This window comes from Hipposideros armiger, unplaced genomic scaffold (genome assembly GCF_001890085.2).
Source record: "Hipposideros armiger isolate ML-2016 unplaced genomic scaffold, ASM189008v1 scaffold_493, whole genome shotgun sequence".
Taxonomy (NCBI): Eukaryota; Metazoa; Chordata; class Mammalia; order Chiroptera; family Hipposideridae; genus Hipposideros; species Hipposideros armiger.
The window spans coordinates 760,256-783,180 of NW_017731843.1; the positions used below are offsets into that span (position 1 = coordinate 760,256).

Sequence of the window (22,925 nt, forward strand, 5' to 3'; positions counted from 1 at the left end):
GTATAGGGCCGGCCGAGTGGCGCGATGGTTAAGAGCTGGCTTGGGATGCCAGAGGGCCCCGGTTCGGATCCCACATATGAGGGCCAGTGACACTGCCCTCTACAGCTAAGATGCTGAACAACAGCTCAACCTGGAGCTGGGCTGCCATGAGTCGCCGGCGACGGCGTGGGCTGCAGTCCCTGTGGCAGTGGATTGCCATGGGCTACCGTGTGTGGCCAGCAGCCAGCGTGAGCGGCCAGCAGCCGCAGTGAGCGGCCGTCCAGAAGCCGGCGACTGATCTGCCTCGCCAGAGAAGAGCACAATGATGGTGCCAACTTGGGCCAATGAAGCAACATCCTCCACAACTAGACTGAAGAACAAAATGACAGCAACTTGTCTGTTCCCCTTCCCCCAATTCCCCAGCACTGTTCCCATCCCCCCAATTCCCCAATAAAAATCTTTAAAAAAAAAAAAAAAGAATTATAGTATAAGTAATAAGATACTTTGAAGACAGTTTTGCTGCTTTATGAAACATTTTTAATGTTTCATATAATATCATATAATGATAGTCTAATTGTATATCATTTTCTGTCTATTCCAAAAAAGGGGGGAAATGTGATGTTTTTACCAAGATAGCTTTTATATTTCTAAAGAATACAAAATCAAACATTTCAGTGCATGGGGTCAACTTGGTATAAAAAGAGTGTCTTACTTCTTGAGCTGAAATATGAAAAAGTACTTTGTAAATTATAAAGGGTTATATATAAAGTTTAGCAATTCTTGCCACTTATATAAAAGAGTATATTTTAAGATGGGTGCTTGCTTACCTTCTCTTAGACAGTCTACTACAAAAGTAAAGCCTGTAGTTCTTGGATGTAAGACATATTCATATTTCTGAAGTCCATTCTTTTCAGCAAAATCATTACTTCGAGCCTTGCTGTTTTCTAAACAAAACAACAGACCATTAGAAGCCATAAAATAAAGGAAGATAAAGTGAGGTAAGGAAATAGTGCAGAATTTCTTTTATAAAAGTGGCAGTTAGGGCTGGCCGAGTGGCGCGATGGTTAAGAACTCGCTTGGGATGCCAGAGGGCCCCGGTTCGGATCCCACATATGAGGGCCAGTGACACTGCCCTCTACAGCTAAGATGCTGAACAACAGCTCAACCTGGAGCTGGGCTGCCATGAGTCGCCGGCGACGGCGTGGGCTGCAGTCCCTGTGGCAGTGGATTGCCATGGGCTACCGTGTGTGGCCAGCAGCCAGCGTGAGCGGCCAGCAGCCGCAGTGAGCGGCCGTCCAGAAGCCGGCGACTGATCTGCCTCGCCAGAGAAGAGCACAATGATGGTGCCAACTTGGGCCAATGAAGCAACATCCTCCACAACTAGATTGAAGAACAAAAAACGACAGCAACTTGTCTGTTCCCCTTTCCCCAATTCCCCAGCACTGTTCCCATCCCCCCAATTCCCCAATAAAAAAATCTTTAAAAAAAAAAAAAAAAAAAAAGTGGCAGTTAATTTTTCTGTAATACTGAGTATAATATAGCATACCAAATCAAATGAGAAGATATTGACACTTTAGTAAATCCCTAACAAAGACCCCATTTATCGGAATTTTGGAAATTTTATAATAAGGTATTAATACTTTTTATAATAGTTTATAAATTCATATTCAAATCTTTAAAATTCTTTGATTTCATAAGTCAATATACAAATTCATATTCAAATCTTTAAAATTCTTTGAGAGATTTCATAAAATAGTCACTATACAATGAAAACAAATATAAATCACAAAAAACTAAAATTTTCATGAAAGTCTTTACATAATAAAAATTAAAATACTAAAATATAAGATGCTAATATAATAAAACAGTAATAAAACATAAGGATTCAGACATCCAAAATAAATAACTAGCAATTTGCCATATATATCAGATCAACATTTTTTTTTAACCCAATAATTTAGGGCTTCAATGAAAAGTGAAGTATCTGTCTTGCTCAGACCCAGAGCATGCTAATATTACTAACCCAAACCACTCCACAACAAAATGGGCACAGATTAGCACATCATGTACAAACATCTGAACATGGTTTGGCTGAATATAGTTACAGAGTCAAGTATATGTTCCAATTGTTGGCAAAAACTTCTTTTTCCATCCCATGAGGTAACTTCATAAGTTCCAAGAAGAACCAAACCCATTATTCAGCAAATACATTTGGAAAAAGCGAAGTGTTCAGAATCAGACCTTCTCCTGAGGGAGACCATGAAATGCCTTCTGATGACAGCAGATGTTAGAACCTGCAATCCTCAGCTGCTTCCTGACATTTATAGACTATTCCAAGTCACAAGAAAAAGACCTATATATATAAACACAACTTTCCTAGGAGTAAATTTAAGACCATGGAGTCCTCAAAACCTCAAACAAATACAAATGGATTCAAAATATTCAAAGAACACTCCTATAAAAGGCATTACACTTTTTTTATATAAATGAGGAACTGAGTCAAAGAATTAAATACCCACGATCCCCAGTAAGTCAAAAGTAAAGGCCCTAAACATGAAAAGTAATAAGCATCTTTCACATTCCTTTGAGGCAAATATTCTGGGTTCTGTTTTACTGACAGCTGGCAGGACCTTACATGGGATGAGGAAGCCGACGGACACTTCAAAGATGAGTAGTTAACTACTCTTCAGTTTGCTCTTCTAGTTATTCACTTTTGGGAGCTGAAGACAAAACTGAGCTCTGTTAGAGAATGTGGATATAAGCAGTTCTGAGGGTACAGTTATAACGTGGGAAGGTAGGAATAATCAGAGACACAGAGATTAGCGATGCAGATTATTCCATCTCCACTGCATCCACCCACCCCCAGACTCTGGTTAGTCACTACACAAGCATCCCACTTTCTGACCGCAGCCTCCTGTCTTGTCAGCTCACTCCCTGTAATGCTCCAGTGCCAGCACTCCTTCTACTCCAATGGGTCTACTAGCCACTTTGCTGTTCTCAACCAGGCAGGCATGCTCCCACCTCAGAGCCTGTGCATTTGTCCTGTCCTCTACCCAGAATGCCTTCTACCCCACTATCTGCGTGGTTTTCTGCTTTGTTCATTTAGTTTCTACTTAAATAGAAACTTAAGGGGCTTTCTCGAACCATCTTATATAAAATAGCACCTAGCCACCATTTTCTATTACTCTCTCTCCTTATCTTTATTTTTTTGCACGGGATTTATAAATATCTGGTATATTTTCATTAACGTATTAGTTTTCTATCTAACTTCCCTCATAGAATTTCCAGGCAGTCATATTAAATGAAGAAGTTTTATATAATAACCAACAATAACACATGTAGAATATATATGTAAAGTTGTATTTAAATGCACTAATTTGAAAATGTGCAAGCAAGCTGGATTTAGAACTTAAAGAGGATTATAAAAACGTTCTCTTTGGGCTTAAAAACCCAAATTTAAAGTTAACTATGGTTAACTAAAAACGTCTTTGAATTAACAGATACTTTTTCAAAAATGGAAGTATTCTGGTAGCCTACTTAAAAAAAAACACACACAAACATTTATCCCAACTCGAAACTATCTGTATAATATTGTTTTTCAATAAACAAACTTTGTAAAGCTTCAAGATCAGTCTATTTTCTCTATTTGGCAAACAGTCCGGCTTTGCAACTTGGCCTTAAAAATGTAGATGATATTTTAACTTAAAAAAATACAACTACGTCCTGTAATGGCGAGTACTCTGGACCCTGAAAATATGCAACTACATGTTAAGTTCATCACCTAAAAAAGACACTTGAGAAAAATATAGACTGAAAAAGGCTTTAAATATGTATATTGTGTAGACTCTGAAGGTCTAATGTATGAACATTTTAACATTAATATACCAAAGTAGCAGCAACCTATGAACTTTCACTCCATTAGCATTTTTTTTAATTAAAGTTTATTGGAGTGACAACTATTAGTCAAGTTACATAGATTTTAGGTGTACAACTCTGTAATACATCATCTATATATCACATTGTGTGTTCACCACCCAGAGTCAGCTCTCCTTCCATCACCATATATATGATCCCCTTTACCCTCTTCTACCACTCCCTCCCCCCTTACCCTCTGGTAACCACTCAACTGTTGTCTGTGTCTACGAGTTTTTGTTTCTTCATTTGTTTGTCTTGTTCCTTTGTTGTTTTCAGTTTTATATGCCACATACCAGTGAAATCATGGTTCTCGGCTTTTTCTGTCTGACTTATTTTGCTTAGCATTTTAATTACTAAATAACTTCCAAAGTTCCCATTTTTTAGTGTGCATTTTGGCATTCACAAATGTAAATCAATCTGTCATTTCAGTAAATGACACTCTAATATAGCTGATATTTTAATACCCAAACTTAAAAATTATACATTCTAAGTATCATAAAATTTAAGTATGGCTGTCCATTATAATTTCCCAATGATAGTTTGCTCTGTTAATCAACTTATAAACTTATAACTTACAATATATTTTCAAGCTTAAACAATATGCAGCCAATATTATCCTCAGTGATCTAACTACTTTTAAAATCTTAGCTATAAAAACCAAACGTATACTACACAGTAAGCATACATTTTAGTATATAATACTAGTATATAAAAATCACCATGGTTCATTTAGCTCAGCTCCATCTGTAATGGATGAGTCAAAGATCTCTTCCTTGCTTTTCCCAAATACCTTAACTTCCTTCGTTGACATATTGTGGCTTAGTCACCCATTCACTTACTTAAATGATTTGTATTTTTCATTGAACTTTTTGGGTACTGGTTCCGTAAATTACTATGTCCAGAGAGTGAATTAGGAGTTTCATTTGCATGTTCTCCTCTTCTAAGTTTTCTACAGGTTGCCCCTCTTAGTATGAATAGCTCTTAGTTGCCTCATTCCGGTATTGAGGATTTGGAAGACAAGTTCATGTTCCATACTATGTGTGATTTTTAGATTTCAGTTCTGTCCTGCTTCAGTCTGTCTCCCCTCATACAGCAGACCTTAATCCACTGGATACTTCTCAAACTCTGCTATCTTTCTTGAAGTAACCAGGGTATTAAAAAGTTTTTAAATTTTGCTCTTTTGAGTTGAGGAATTATCTATAGAACTGCTTCCTGGCCAAGCCTACCCACCTCCCACCCCCACCAACATTCAACCAAAGCAGTTCTTCAGTCTGTCTTAAATCCTAAACTGCAATACAGGACTTCACCTACAAAAATGGCCTGAGGTTTAAAAAAATGTGAAAACCACTGATTTAGTAAGGATGAAAGCCTGTATTTGCTTTTAATCTTTTAAAGAATTCCTTGAGATCCACTGGCACTCTTGACCTACATAGTTTGATATCTGGGAAGGTAGAAAATCCTAAATATGTCCTGCTATATCCCCTCTACAACTCAATTATGGCTGAATTCTCTTGAGAAAGGACAAAGCTTTTCCTGCTTATATTAGGGATAAGACTTTAAAATACCAGGAGAAAGGCAACATGTTAACTTACATCAACAATAAAGGAAGTGGGTCACTATCAGATCCTTTTCTTATAAAAAAAGTTGACAAAAAAGGGTCTAACAGAGAAATATGTATTTTGGAAAAGGACAGAGAATATAGAGAACAGAAAGGGGATTTTAAAACTAGGCTTTGTTCTTCTTCCTCAAGACTGCTTTGGCTATTCAGTGTTTTGTGCTTCCATACAAATTATATAAAAGGCTGATAGTTCAAATATATTCAGTATTCAGACTCAAACTATAAAGCTCTAGGATGGCAAATATGAATAATAATGACCTCTTGGGGTTGCCCATCATAAATTCTATGCACTGGAGACCAGGAGTGCTGGGTTCTAATGTGCTACTGATTAACTGAGTGACCTTAGGGGTAGGACATTAATCTTGTTGGTGTTCAGTTACTCCATTTGAGAAATAAGTTTAGACTACATGATTTCTAAGTTCCTTCATGTTTTAAGAGCCTGTGATCCAAACCGAGGCTGTCTTACCTGTGAGATCAGTCCCTTCTGGGAATATGAGGAGCTGAAGTGGTTCACGAATATCACAAAAGTAATTAATCATGTCTTCAAAATGGCTCTTGTCATCCTTCCATTTCCTGTGAATGAAGATATAGGCAGCAGCCTGCATGGCCCAACCTAGGATCAATTTAACAAGTGTTTACATACAATTTTATTGCCAATAACCACATATTATTGAACATAATATTTCAGTTTTTTTACTACGGATAATTTACTATCATTATAAGCATCTCATGATACACCTTAAATTCAGCACTGATCTTGGGTACAACTATGAGAAAATATTCTTAAAGGACTTTGTTAAATTCTGGGGTTTGCAAAATTCTCAAAAGACTCTTCCAAGCCAAACCTAGCTATTAAAATACCAAAGAAAAAAACCAAAAACTTCCCTAATATTTATCAGGAACTCATCCAAAATTTTAACAATCCTAACTACACAGACATTGTAACCAAGCTACCTACAAGAGACACACAACTGTGTTATCAGGTTTGCAGTAAGCAGAGGACCATTCTCAAGTCATGTACACAAGCACACTTTAATAATGCACTTTTTGTACTATTCAGTCTCTAAATTCAACTGCTATTTTTCAATGCTAGCCACTTCAGATTTTATTTAAAAGGGAAAATGTGCAATGGCTATTACACGTTAGTCAGAGTATACACTGTGATCACATCCCTTTCTCTGGGGCAAATCAACCTTGTTACTGAAGACGCAGCCCTAATTGAGCCGTGTTTCACCCAACCAGCCATCCCTCCCTGGCCAGAAATGACTAGAACTGCTGTGGTAAATACCTGACTTAAGGCAGCCAATGTAAAGTCTATTCAATAGTCTCTGAGGCATGAAATGCTTGGCCCAAACATAGTAACTATCTTGGCCAATAAAATGTTCTCAGAAATTTTACTTGGGACCATGGAGAAAACAAGCTGGTAATATAAATGCAAATGAATGGACAAAAAAGCAGATAATAGAGACAGTAGCAGCTGAGGCAAGATAAAGATAGCATATTCTAGTGAAGATCTGAAAAACTCTTGCTGCTGAGGTGCCTGAAGCTAATTTTGACTCAGGACAAGACAGTTTATTCACAAGCGCTGGCCAGTCTATGGACCCACCCCTTGGATATCCACCAGCGTCCTCTCCCTTCCTGCCATGTGTATCTTTACAACAGACTTTCACTATTTCAGCTAGAGGGGATGAGTGGTATAGTTTTTGTGAACAAAACACACAACTAGAACAATAGCTATCATCATTTGGTAAATACGTAGTATCCTGAGAATATATAAAATTGTCATTAAATCACTTGTTAATAATTTTAAAAACTGTAGGACTTTATTTGGTTTGAATAAGTCCAAACTAGAATACTATATTCTACAAATATAAATAAGCACATACCAATAAATCCACTTTAGTGTAGGTCTTGCTGCTATCTATCTAATTACTACTCACCCACTGTACTGTCAGTCATATCTGTGAGTGCTGGACTTGATCCCACTTGAGCCTCCCACATATCTCTTCTCCTTCACCCACAGTGCAGTGGCTGAAGGCTGTGTAACTCTGGAGTGAGACTGCCTGGTTTACAATCATAGCTCCACCACAAACCAGCTATTTAGCCTGAAGCCTTTGTCCCTCATTGACCCCAAATGTAAAAATGAGCATAATGCTGTAACAGTATTTATCTGATAGGGGCTATTATAAGTAAATAAGATTATTTAGCACATAGTATTCAATAAATAGCTATATTATTATGATTAAGAAGTTCTAATAATACAATTATATCAAAGGTATTATATATATCAAGGAACATAAAAATTTAACAAAGTTCCCATCCACAAGAGCAAAACAAAAATGTAAAAAACTAAAAATAAAAAAGAAACCCTGCAGACACATGAAGACAGCTACATAACTGCATAACTGAGAGGAAATGGGGAGACATACAATGTTTCTGAACTGAATCCACATGCTAATGATCTCTAAATTTATAATTTATTAGTTTCATGTAATTACAATAAAAATTCCAATGGCATGAGGGTATGAGGATTTGGCTATGATTCTAAAGATTATCTGTAATAATAAAGAGGTGAGAATCTCCAAGATAATTTTGAAATAGAAGGAAAGATTCACACCATTAAACATACTCATTAAATATATTATGAAGAAACAATGATTAAATCAGTACATCTGTTTTGACAAATAAAAAACAATGCAAGACTTCTCTTTAGAGAAAGGCCCTTAAATATGTTCCGAATTTGGTATATGATAATGACAGAATTTCAAACCACGGGGTAAAGAATGAGCTGGGTGTTTTTGGTTTTTACCTTTTTATCGAGGTATAACAGTAAACTCTGCAGATACTGTGTGTAGGTGTAAATTTAATGCATTGTTACATGTATCTGTGTGGCCAGCATCCAGATTAAGGACTGGAACATTGCCAGCATATCAGAATGCTCCTATGCGCTCCCCTGCCAGTCAATACCCCCCCGCCCCCGCCCCCGCCAAAGACAACCATTATCCTGACTTCTTTAAACATGAATCATATAAATGAAATCACACAGTTGGTATTCTTTTGTCTTTGGCTCCTTTTGCTCAGTATTATGTCAGTGAGATTCATCCTCCTGATCTGCAGCAGTATTTCCTTCTTTGCATTGCTATGAAATCATCAATTACGTTAATATACTACAACTTATTTATACTTCTGATGGGGAGGTTTCTTGGCTATTAGGAATAAGTTAATACAGATACTCTCCTACCTATCTTTTGGTGAACATGAGCATTCAATTCTGTTGAGTGAATACTCAGGAGTGGAGCTGTTGCATCACAGAATTTCTGTGTATCCGGCTTCAGCAGACAGCATGGTTTTCAACGTGATTGTACCAAATGACACTACCATCAGCAATGGATGACTGTTCTATCTACAGCTTGACCAACACTAGGTCTTATGAGTCCTTTTTTTTTTTTAGCTGAGCCATCCTGCCACCTGTTGGCAGTTCAGCAGCTGCTCCGCTTGGGCCATGACTCGAACCGCTGTTGCTCAGAGCTCAAACTCTTGAGCGAGCTCTTAACCAACTGAGCCACTCAGCTGGCCCTTATGAGTCCTTTAAACTAAAATTTTAGCCATGTGATCCAGGTAGAGTTTTCATTTGCATTTCCCTTAGGATTAATGATCTCGAGAACCTTTTCATATGCAAATTAGCCATCTGGATAGCTTCTTTGTGAAGTGCCTCTTCAAACTTTTTGCCCATTTTTCAGTGGGATTGTCTTTTTCTTATTAACTTGTAGGATATAAAGTTTTCATCAAATAAACTCACAGAAAAATTTACTAAATATCTTCTTCAATCTGTAGCTTGCATTTTCTACCCTTAAATACTATCTTGTTATAAACCTAACATCTAGTATTAATGAAGCACAATTTAAAATTTTTTTCATTGTGCTTGGTCCTTTGTGTGTCCTGTTAAAGAAATCTTTGATTACTTAAAAGTCATGAAGACATTATTCCATGTATTCTTCTAGAAGCTTTACCAAGTTCTAACGTTCACATTTTGGTTTATGATCCGTCTCAAATTAACTTCTGAATCGGGTGTGCATAGAGGAGGTTCTTGTTTTCTACATGGATATTCAATTGACAAGAACCACTTATTCAAAAGATCAAGAGATCATTAAATAAAAGATTATGTTATACATAATAAATGAAAATATTGCTATTAAAAGTCAATACAGAAGTATATAGACATGAAAAGTAAAACATGAAAATACTCCTTTATTATCATGTCCTTCAACCCTCTCCCACTAATCGTTAACATCTTTTTTGTAATCATGTTTAACAATTTGATGTGACTTGTTCTATGTTTTAAAAATTCATTACATATATGCTTGGTGTTTTTTTTAAAAGACACATTGAACCATGCTTTATACTGGTCTATGATTTGCTTTTTAAAAATTTGTCTATATATATGGATCTACTTAATTTTCTTAATACCTGCATTGTATTCTCTAATAGTGCTTCTCAAACCAGTTTTCTGGTTTTACTTTCCAAACCATTATTGACCAGTAGTTTTGTAAAATACAGTAAATTAGTAGAAAAATGATCACACTCTTGGAAGTCACAATACTTAAGAAGTTTCCAACTACTCTAGTTCTATACTTACGGTAGACCAGCTTGCTAAATGGCCCTTGTTATATGAATCACACTTTAAATAGCACTGTTCTATAATATAGATATGTCATGATCTAGTACCGTTATCATTTAGGATATACCCAAGCTGAGATTGTGTCTTTACTGGAAACTTGACTCCAGTCATTTTTTGTTTGTTTGTTTTCTTTTCTTTTGCCCAACTTATGTTCCTTGTTTGTTATACTTCCTTATGGTTTCTTGCCCACCTTTCTCCACTTTTCTCCCCTTTTCTATCTTTTGTTAAAATTAAGTTTTCTTTGCCCAGTTCTTTTGTTCTGTAATGCAGAGGTCAACAAACTATGGACCAAATCTATCTTTGTACGGCCCACAAGAAGAACATTTTGTAATATGCAAAAATTATGGGAAATTCAAACTTCAGTGTTTATAAACAAAGCTTGGCTAGGACTCAGCCATACCTATTTGTTTATGTATGTCATCTATGGCTGCTTTGGTGCTGCAGTGACAGAGTGGAATGGGCGCAACAGAGAAGCAGTGACTGCAAGGCATCAAATATTTACTACCTAGCCCTTTATAGAAACAGTCTCCAGACCCCTACTCTAGTGGTGACTTGGAAATTATATACCCTATTTTGTTCTTTTAGTGGCCATCCTTAAAAGCTTTTCACCTTTCCATTTTTGACATTTAAACTTATATAATTATATCAACATTGAGTTAAGTAATAAATAATCCTCCCCAAACAAAAAAGTATGGTTTCCTTTTATCCTTCTTCCAAAATTTGTAGAAATATCCAATAATTCCCCAAAATTGCTATCATTATTACTAACATATTCCTCATGCTTCACAGAAACATTTTTAATTATTTAGACTTGACTCTAAGTTTGCTGACTTCTTTGCTTACCATTGTTTCTTGTATCCTCTCCTCCTCCTAGTCCTCCTGAAGGAATTTCTTTCAAAAAAAAAAATTTGAGTCTTTGCATTCCTAAAATGTTTGTTCATTCTCACTATTGGAAGCTAGTTTGGTTAAAAACAGAATTTGAGATGCCAAATCATTTTTCCCTCAGAATTTCAAAGCTATTTTTCCACTGTCTTCTATCATCTAATATGGCTAATTAGAAGTCTGATATCAATCTGATTTGTGTAGATAACCTAATTTTCTTTCCTCTGGAAGCTTCAAAGCTTTTCTCTTTAACCTTGGTTTATGGATTTCACGTATGTGAGTCTAGGTCTGGAACTTTTGCATTAATTCTTCTCAGCAGTTGGTATGCTCTTCCAATGAGTCTTTAACATTGGGGATATTCTTCCCATTATTTAAGAAAATATGTTTTCTTCTCTTCATTCTCAACCTTTCTGTCTGGAACTTCTGTTAGATAGATGTTAAATAAAACTTCTGGATCTAGGGGGTCAAATATATGGTGACAGAAGGAGATTAGACTTTGAATGGTGAACATACAATGCAATATACAGATGAGATTATAGAACTGTACACTTTAAATCTATATAATTTTATTAACCAATGTCACCAATAAATTTAATATTAAAAAAAACTTCTGGATCTGCCCTTGCATACTTTTCATCTCCTTTCATTTGACATTGTGTTCAAGGAAATTCCTTGTCTTGATCATTCAACTCGCTAATTTGATCTTTAACTGTGTCCACTCAACTAATTGATCATTTCCAAGATTTAGAATGGCTTATTTTTAACAGCAGCCAAATTGTATGGACAAATAGCAAAATATATAATAAGTTATGACAAAGAGTAATAATTTTAATAAAAATATTTATTGAATGGTTACTATGTGCCTGGTACTGTTCTACGCATTTTCATTAATTCAATTAATTCTCAGGACAATCTCACAAATTAGGCAAACTTATTATCCCTATTTTATGGATGAGGAAACTGAGGCACATTGAGACTCAACGAACTAGGAAGTGGTAAACCAGGCTTCAAATGCTGGCAGTGTGGCTCCAAAGCTGCTATTTTTAACCAGTGTACTAAACAGCCTCTATGCAATATATACTTGAATCTCTCTAGAAGTATTAAACATAGTTTAAATTCTCCTCAGAGAATTATCTACTCCTCAGGGGTTAGATTTTCCATTTTTTAGTACTACTGTCTTTAAAGTGGTGTGTTTTCCTCAAATGCTAGCTCCGCGTTATCCTATTTGTAAAGGATATTCTACACTGAACAACGCTGACATGTAGAACGTATTTCTCCATTCCAAGTGAGAACATCTGTTGCTCCCTTGAGGGAGGGAGCAGCAGCAAGACCTGTGGGGCTGGGCCATAAAACCCTTCTGATAGTCTGTATATGTTTCAGAAATCCCTGAAAGGGAAGTAAAATGGCTGAATCAGTCAGCCTCTTGAACCTCTCCTTTGAAGATATGATTATTCCCCGCTGTGCCTTCCAAAAATTGCTTTGGAATTTTTACTTCTTTTAGCTTAAACATTTTTCACCTTTTCATAAAAATTATAGGAACACTTTGTGAGTTTCTTCCCATTTCACTGCCATCAAAGCATATTTTATTAGTGTTTAAAGCAATACCCTCATCTTTCTGAACATTCTTGAGACCCTCAAATGTACATTTCTATGGCATTTCATACACCTATGGGCTGATAAATGACAGGACAACTGCTCATGTCATTTGAAATTAAGCTATATAACTTGTCTTTTCCCACTTTTCCATTGGGGGACGTTCCATCTATCACCTCAGGTTCTCAGACAAGGGCTGGGAGTTTGGCAGGTTTTTAAGGATAGAGTCTGTGGATGCTGGCATGGTACTGCTATCACTGTCTTCTTTCTAAAACCCCATTTATGTTATCAGCATTACCTTCTTCAAGTAGACAGGAATAATCCTTGAGCATACTCTATTGTTCAAAGCTATTCCATGGCTTAAATTCTCTTTTCTCAAGTTTCTGAGGTGGCTGGCTAAGATAAAATAAAATAAAAACACTATTTACATTGAGGGTATTTTTAATACTATGTATTCTTTCTCAATAAAATGTAAGCACTTTTCACCATTTTTATCCTTTTTTTTCATTTTAGTGTAGATGGATATAGTTAAGGGAATCAGAAAAATATCTACACTACTCAACTCGTATTCTAAAAACTGAACTTCAAAGACAGATTAATCTGATTTATCACTGTTGTCCATGTATCCATTAACTAATTATGGTATCCAGTATGAGCCTATAAATGCAACACCAGAAACAACAAGCAAAGTGGAAGAACAAACTGTTCTCTTCAACATATTATATTTTCAATCCTGAATATGCAAGGTGTGGATGCAACCAAGGAAATGCTACCCACAGGCCTCTGTTAAATGAGAATGAGTGATAATATGAACAGATGCAAATTTTATGTAAACTCATATCACAACAATCATGATCAAATAATATATGAGTGTATATAACACAAGTTATACAAATAAATCCAGAACAACTAGTTCTAGTTCTCAGAATTTCAACTTCTGTCAGGGTACTAAATGCTACACAAAGTTAGGGAAGCTCTATCTTCTTGGAACTCACATTTTAAGTAACGCTTTCTACATCCCTCTTCTAAGATGATTAACTTCCATGAAGGCTCTGGCTTTTAAAAACATTGAGAGGAGGCAGACAATTGTATGACTCTTTCCTGTAATAACCCTGTTGTAGTATGCCTGCATCATTAGGTTTCAAATGTGCCTATGCTGAAAATACAAGACAGAAATCAAAGTATAAAATTTGAGCAATTAAATATTATTCTAAAGCAAACTTGATTCTAAATATAATTTCAAACTTGAAAAACCACAGAATGGAGAAAAATGGATAAAACCACCCTTACTGCAAATTTCACTAGACTCCACAAAGAGATTAGCATATCTATCTGTAGAGAGTAGAAAGTCTTGCTTGAATTGAGGAAATACCTGTTTTGGTTGGCAAGATGAGACTTCCTGGTTATGATTACAATTTCAGGATTCATACTATTGTGGGACCAAATCCAATCTCCTGTGTGATTTGCCACTTAATCAATTTTTTAGATGCACTGCCATCTGAGATACCTATTCCTGTTGCAAAATTGATTCCTAAACTAAATACATTACTAGCTCTGTGCATTGAGAGCGCCAAGAGCAACTAGCATGTGGTAAGCAAGATAATGACCCCCACAAAAGACATGCACATCCTGATTCCCGGAACCGTGAATATGTTACATGGCAGAGAAAAATTAGAGTTGTTCATAAGCTGAATTTTAAGATAGGGAGATTGTCCTGGATTAGTTTGGTGGGCCCAATGTAATCTAAAGGGTCCTTAAAAGTGGAAGCGGGAGGCAGGAAAAGACTCAGTGTCAGAGTGATGCAGTGTGAGAACTCGACTCATCCTTGCTGGTTTTGAGGATGGAGGAAGGGAGCCAAGGAATGTGGAAATTCATTAGGAACTGGAAAAGTTAAGGAAATGGATTCTACACAGAGCCTACAGAAAGAAACCAGTCCTGCCCAAGCCTTAATTTTAGTGCAATGAGACCCACATAAGACTTCATACTTCCAGAACTGTGCAATACTGAATGTATGTTGTTGAAGCTACTCCATTCATGGTACAAGCAGTAATAGGGCAGTGACAGCATAATCAGTGCCCAGATCTTACTAATACCATTCCTTTTTTTTTTTGTTAGCAGTTGATGGTGTCGCTTTCATCATTGCTTTTACTTGCATTCTAACAAATAAAAGACGTAAATATTCTTACTTAGGATTCACTTACTAAACCATTTACTTGATTGTAATAATTGAACATGATCAATAACAACCTTTCTAAGATACAGTTTTGGCACCATTTTTATTGTGGAAGAACATTTTTAATTCTTGGCTACATAATATGTCCCTGCCTGGTATTCATTACACAATGGTATAATACTCAGAAGTATCTCACTTCAAGCATAAGGAAAATATTTTCTATAAGATTTATATAAGGAATAAACAAGGAAAAAGCCACATAGATTTTTAAAAACTCACCTAATAATGACATGTATAATAAATACAAAAGCTAATTCATTTTTTCCCCCAGTATTGCAATGTTGCCTTTCTCTTTTAAAATGCCATTACAATTTTGAGGTAACCTAGCCTCAAGTGAAAGGACAACTAAAAATATTGGAATCAAATTATCAATTGAAATTAAGATGAAAAAACAAACTATAAGGTACACTGGGTCCGTTTCTCTTATCTTTTTACTATTATTGTAAAGTACCCTTTTCAAGTTGGCTCAAACTGATCGTTTTAAGATTTATTTTATTTGTGCTTCTTCACTAACTGCGAAGCACATATAAAATCCTAAAGCTCCCTCCAAATTCATTTACTGCCTTCTCCTAAAATCACCCAGTTATAAAAGCATTCTTTTTAGGTAATTTTTAGAATCTACTTAGTAATTTAGGGAAAGGAATTCCTTAATTTGCAATAGACCTAAGGGTACTGAAAGGCCTAGAGTCAAAATACGCTTCATAATTCACGTTTAGGATGCCGAGCAGCCTAAAGCAATGCAAATCTGACTGAGGTATTACAGACAGTACATATCAGTGGGATATCCGACTTAGGTGACCAATTGTGTTAAACTTCAGTTAAGTTATTGATTGGGTAACCTTAAAACCCAGAGTCATTTCTCCCAGCCAAAGAGACTGTCAAGTTCCACACAGCTCAGGGCTTGAGATTTGTTAAGAAGTTAGCTAATCCATTCAAAACAAAAGCTTCATTTAAATTACTTAGATTTCAACGCATTTCTAAATAATTACTTAGTTCTCAATGTAATCCTAAAAGGAAGTATAATCCTGGTATACTGCCCGGCACATGATTTAACTGAATTGAACCTTTGTTCCCAATGGGTTTCCCTCCCGCCCCACAGTAAATAAATGAATGAATGAATGAATGAATAGCATCAAACTCATCTCAGCTAAGCAAGTCTGGCAACTGAAACTATAAAATCAACAATTACCAAAACAAATTTTCTCCTAGGAGAATTGCTAAGATGAAACTGATCTGTATTATGTATCTAAAAATACAGAGATGTGTATGTGATACCTAGCCACTTAAATATTAATATATTTAATATATTCTGTCTACTATATTTCATTTGACAGTTTTCATTAAAATCTTGATTCATAAGCATTTAATAAAATGTACTGAATGAGTAAATCAATCACTAGATACTTTACAGCTTGGCGAAAATGGGGGAAGGCAAGTTATATCAGAATGCTTTGGGCTCTGAATAACAGAATACCAATCTGAAAGTCAAATAAACAATCTGAGCTTATGTTTCTCACATGAAATGAAGTCTGGCCCCAAGGCTGACGCCAGGCTCTCTACAATCTACTCTGCCATCCTCTTGGACTCAAGACGATTGCTTGCAGCAGCTCCAAGTATGATGTGCTCTCACAATAATGTCCCCAAGTAGGAAAGGAGTGGCATCCTCCTCATCAACCTCCTTCCTTTGGATTAAGGAGGAATGTCTTCCCAGAGCCTCCTGACAGAACATTAAGTCCCTTTGATGAGACCGGCCAATAGGAGGCTGAGAAAGGCAGTATTAGGTATTTTCATCCTTGGTGTTGTTGGGTGTGTGTATCACAGAGATGCACTGTTAAAATTAGTGAAACATTCAAATATGTTTGCTGTAGAGATTCCTTCCAGGAAGGTCCAAGTGGTTGTTACGCTGGTGATGAGGAACAATTACTTATTGTAGGTAACAAAACTGATTCCCTGGTTGTACCAAAGAAACTGACAGGAGTGGAGTGTTACTGATATCGAGTCTTGTGGAGAATCTTCTCCAGTTTAGAAATGTATCTGTCTTACTCTTCTGAGCATTTAATCATAACCATGCAATAAAGCAGTACTACTTTTTTAAACTGAGATATGTAATTGATATATTAGTTTTGGGTATATGACAGAATTATTCCATATATGTATATATTGTGAAATGATCGCCACAGTATGTCTAGTTAACATCCATCATCACAGATACTTACAAATTCTTTTTCTTATGAAAACTTTTAAGATTTACTCTCAGCAACTTTCATCTATACAATGCAGTATTAATAATATTAATATTAATAATGCAGCATTAATAATAATAATTATTGTCACCATGCTGCACATTATCCCCAGGACTTACTTATTTTACAACTAGACGTTTGTGCCTTTTGACCACTTTCATCCATTTCACCCACCCCCTAACCCCCAGTCTCTGGCAACGACCAATCTATTCTCTGCATCTATGAGTTCATTTTTTTTGTTGTTCTTTTTAATTCCACATACTCATGTGAGATCATATGTAGTTGTCTTTCTCTGTCTGAATAACACCCTCAATGTCCATCCATGTTGTCACGAATTATTTTTTACGGTTGAATAATCTAGTGTGTGTGTGTGTGTGTGTGTATGTGTGTGTGTACCACTTTTCTTTATCTGTTCATCCATCAATCAACAATCAGGTTGTTTCCATGTCTTGGCTATTGTAAATAATGCTGCAATGAACATAGGGGTGCAAAAATCTTTGAATTAGTGTTTTCTTTTCTTCCAGATGAATACCCAGAAATGGAATTGCTGAATCAAATGCTAGTTGTTTTTAATTTTTTGATGAATAAAATATTGTTTTCCATAGCAGCTGTAGCGATTTACATTCCCACCAACAGGGCCTAAGGATTCCCATTTCTCCATATATTTGCCATCATTTATTATTTCTTGACTTTTTTAAAATAGCCATTCTGATAGGTGTGAGGTGATATCTCATTGTGGTTTTGATTTGCATTTCCCTGATGATTAGTGATGTTGAGCACCTTTTCATGTACTGTTGGCCATCTGTATGTCTTTTTTTGGAAGGCTGTCTATTTCAGATCCTTCGCCCATTTTTTACTCAGATTCTGGTTTTTGTTTTTTTTTGCTATTGAGTTGTATGAATTCTTTACATTTTTGGATATTAACCCCTTGTCAGATATATAATTTGCAATTATTTTCTCCCATTCGGTAGGCTGCCTTTTCATCTTGTGATGGTTTCCTTTGCTGCACAGAGCCTTTAGTTTGACGAAGTCCCACTTGTTTATTTTTGCTTTTGGTGTCAGATCCAAAAATTCACTGCCGATACCAATGTCAAGGAGCTTACTACCTATTTTTCTTTTAGGACTTTTATGGCTTCAGGTCTTACATTCATGTCTTTAGTTTTGAGTTAATTTTTGTGTATAAGATAGTGTGGCTCCAGTTTCATTCTTTTGCATGTGGCTGTCCAGTTTTCCCAATACAATTTATTGAAGAGACTGCCATTTCCCCATTAAATATTCTTGACTCCTCTGTCATAAATTAATTAAACATATATGATGGGTTTACTTCTGGCCTCTCTATTCTGGTTCATTGATCTGTGTGTTTGTTCTTATACCAATACCATACTATTTTTATTACTATAGCTTTGTAATACTCATAGTTTGAAATCAGAAAACCTTATATTGGGTTGTCGGGGAAGTCATGATGCGTTTTTGCATTGAAAAACATAGAAAAATATGTCATGACTTTCATGACAACACCTCCAGCTTTGTTCTTCTTTCTCAAGATTGCTATGGCTATTCAGGGTCTTTTGTGATTCCATACAAATTTTAGGATTGTTTGTTCTATTTCTCTGAAAAATGCCATTGGAATTTTGATAGAGATTGCACTGAATTTGTAGACTGCTTTGGGTAATATGGACATTTTAACAATATTAATTCTTCCTATCCATGAGCATGGAGTATCTTTCCCTTTATTTGTATCTTCTTCAATTTCTTTCATTAATGTCTTGTGGCTTTCAGTGTACATATCTTTCACCTCCTTGGTTAAATTTATTCCTAGGTATTTTATTCTTTTCATTGCAATTGTAAATGGGATCATTTTCTTAATTTCCTTTCTGATTGTTCATTATGATTAGTGTATAGAAACAACAGATTTTTGTATAATGATTTTGTATCCTGTGACTTCATTATTTATTTCTAAATTTTTTGGTGAAGTTCTGGGTTTATATACATACACACACACACAATGTCATCTGCGACTAGTGAACAGTTTTACTTGTTTTCCAATTTGGATGCCGTTTGTTTGTTAGCTTTTTGCCTAATTGCTCTGGCAAAGATTTTAAATACTATGTTGAATAAGAGGCAAAGATGGGCATCCTAGTCTCAGTTCTGATCCTAGAAGAGAAGCTTTCAGCTTTCATCACTGAGCATGATGTTAGCTGTGGGCTGTTCATATGACCTTTATTATCTTGAGGTGATATGCCCTCTATACCCACGTCGTTGAGAGTTTTTATCATAAATTTTGTCAAATATTTTTTTCTGCATGTATTGAGATATGATTTTTATCCTTCATTCTGTGGATGTGGTGTTTCACATTGATTGATTTGCAGATGACATGATACTATAGAGAACCCTAAAGATTTTACCATAATACCATTAAAATGAATAAATGAATTCTGTAAAGGAGGACACAAAATTAAGATTCAGAAATCGATGGCAATTTTTTACATTAATAATGAACTATTAAAAAAATTAAGAAAATAATCTCATAAAATTTACAATTACATCAAAAAGAATAAACCACCTAGGAATAAATTTAACCAAGGAGGTGAGAGTTGTACAAGACATTGAGGATACACAATGGCTCAAAGACATACAAAACTATGCTCAATATCACTAATCATCAGGGAAATGCAAGTTAAAAGCACAATGAGATATCACCTCTCACCTGTCAGAGTGGCTATCATCAAACAACAAGTGTGGTGAGGGTGTGAAGAAAACAGAGCACTTGTGCTCTGCTGGTGTGATTATAAACTGGTGCAGCCACTATAGAAAACAGTTTGGAGGTTCCTCCAAAATTAAAACTAGAACTACCATATGACCCAGCAATCCCACTCCTGGGTATTTATCCAAAAACATCCAAAACACTAATTTGAAACAATATATACACCCCTATGTTCACTGCAGCATCATTTACAATAACCAACTGTAAGCCAGTTTCTGGCCTAAATTACCCCAAGCATGACATGCAAGAAAAAGTTACTGAACTATTAATTCATATCTTTCAAACTGTTGGTCCCTCTGGAACTATATCTACTTCCTTGAAAAAAGTTCATTCTTTTTTTCAAAGTAAGATGTTTCAAAAAAGAGGTGAAAATAATGTGTTATGATCCACTAAGAAAAAATGAAACTAGTGATTGTTTTTAGGCTAGTGGTGGTGGGAGGGGATGGGAATGGCTTTAATACTTAAGTGTGGTGGGAGGGGATGGGAATGGCTTTAATACTTAAGTGGAGTTCAGTAAGTTATTTTGTAGTTTTAGGGTGGGTACATCATATATAAAATGAATGAACAACTTAAAATAATTTATGAATAACCTACCAAATCCAGGAACACTTTTGAGACTGGCTTTGAGGCAAATTTTCTCCAACCTGAGGTAGCTATATCTCAAAAGACAATTCCACAGGAACATCCAGTCCATTCTTGTCCGATGATTCATGATAATGACACTTCTTTCTCCAGGAATAAACGCATCGCCTGTTATAAGCACTTTTACACCAAACATGGTCTCCAGCAATGCCTATGGAAAAAACAATATATATGTAACAATTTAAAATTATGATTTCCCATAAGTAAATTTTATCATGTCCTATAAATAAATCTTTTGATTTCTAATAAATAAGTCAAAAGCATAGCTATTCCCATGATCTTTCTATAATAAACCAGGGGAAAAAAAACAACACTTAATCTGAAAGAATGAGAATATGAAGGTACTGTTTCTGTTTTTAGTTCTATTAATTTAAGTTTCTGGCAGTTTCCTAACTTTCATTGAAATCTTCACAATATTAAGTTAAAAACAAAAAAGCGGAAAAGGCTTACAACAGGATTCCACTGTGTAATTTTTAAAAGCTATAAATATATAAGATTATTACACTTTTTTATGGAAAGGATAATCAAATAAAGTCAACACTGAGTATGGGACTGAGGGAACAGAAAGTCAAACTTTTCATTTTATACCTTTCTGTTCTATGATCTTTTTTAAACAAATACACATATCTGTTTACTTTAACACTATATCAAGAAAAAAAAAATAACTGCATTTTTACTGAAGTGCTACACCCCTTGCACCTACAATAGTGCCTGGCACACAGAAAATGTCAAATATTTGCTGAATTTTTAAATTAATTTTTCCAATGGCCAGCATTTAATATGTATGAAATAGTTAGAAGAATAGTATGTTATAGACTAGAGTTCTTGAAGGAAAAATAACAGATAATAAGAAACATTACTAATTTCATTCCCTATGTAAATTTTCAAATAATTTACATGTAACAAATTTACTAGTTAATATTTGACTTCACTATTATTGGAGAGAAAACTGGTCCAAGACAGATAAAAGATAAGAAAATCAAAAGTTCTCTTTGGCAATATCATGAAAACCTGATCAAACTGTAGCAAATAAGCTGTAGTAGAGTCATACAATGGAATATGATACAACAATGAAAATAAATGAACTACAGGTATCTACAATAATATGGATGACACGTAAGAACAATGTTGAGAGACAGAAGCCAAGCAAACAAAAAGAATATGTACAGTATGTGTCCATATATAAAACTGTCTAAAACAGACATTAATTAAAATATATTAGGGGTAAATAGACAGTATAATTATAAAGAACAACAAGGAAATGAGGGAGTAAAATTATAAACAATAGCAAGGAAAAAACTTCCTTCCAAGTCTGGTTAGTGACTACTTCTAACAAACAGGAGGGTGGTGATTGGGTAGCTTGCTGGAAGGCTGGCAATGTTCTATTTCTTGATCTGGTTGATAGTTATACTTTAAAATTATTTATTAAAGTGTACATTTGTTTTGTTAACTTTTCAGTATGTTACGTTTCACATAAAAAATCTATTTTTAAAGAATATGATACAAAAGAATAATAGGACTTCAACAGCCTAAGAATAAATAGGGTCAAGAAAAGACAGGTTTAGAAAGGACATTAGCCAAAGGAAAAGGAAAAGGTAGAAATGTTATATGTCCAAAGAAGTAAAGAGTCATAGAGTATTAAGATCTTAACATAGTAAAACAAGATCATTTGGGCTAATATAGCTACAGATATCCCACAGGTCCCCAATTGAGTTCCTTTCCCAGGGCTGTGACTCACTTCAGGTCCTGGGTATTTAACCTGGCATTTATCAAGCCCTAGAAGGGTGGCCTTCAAGAAGTCAATAAACATGTATCACTCTTGAAATTGTACACAAAGATATAACAATATGCACACAGGTACGTTGCTAGGCCTGTAATTTTCATTAGATTTTCAAGAGTCCATAACCACTCAAATAATTAAACCCCTACTCCAAAGTCTCCGGGAAGTTAAGTCCCTATGTAGAAGACTTCATGATGAACAAGATCAGGGCACAGTCCTCCGGACTTGGACCCCCCAGGAAGAAATACCTCTTTTTCTACTTGTAAGTGTAAAGGACCATGAACTATCAAAATAAACCACTAAATTTTATGTCTTGGCCAAGAGGATATATGTGAAGTCACCATACAAACTGAATTTGAATCAGCTCCACTCTGCTTTCCAAATATGATACACTTTTCAGATTTGCAAAGAACTGAAATGCAGGATACCCTTCCCTTAAACAAGAAAGAGAAAGTTAACTATTAATTGTGTGTTGTACTATAGAAGGGAGTTTCAAATCTTAAGCCTATGAACCCAAAGGCTCAACTCTAACCTTTTAAGTGCAATTTCTAATATTAATACATGTTTCCTTCAGATACCAAAACAGTCTTTTGCTTTT

At 35.4% G+C, this 22,925-nt stretch overlaps 1 protein-coding gene across 8 annotated transcripts in view; it reads right to left on the reverse strand.

Moving 5' to 3' along the window:
* LCLAT1 (lysocardiolipin acyltransferase 1) overlaps window positions 1-22,925 on the reverse strand; it is a 144,898-nt gene that overhangs the window by 59,190 nt on the left and 62,783 nt on the right. For all 8 annotated transcript variants that reach the window (XM_019667288.1, XM_019667290.1, XM_019667287.1 and 5 more), the window contains 3 exons: window positions 20,500-20,698; window positions 5,979-6,125; window positions 807-923 (listed from right to left, as the gene is read on the reverse strand). In XM_019667288.1, coding sequence (XP_019522833.1) covers window positions 807-923; window positions 5,979-6,125; window positions 20,500-20,698 — 463 coding nt within the window. The remainder of the gene's footprint in view (window positions 1-806; window positions 924-5,978; window positions 6,126-20,499; window positions 20,699-22,925) is intronic.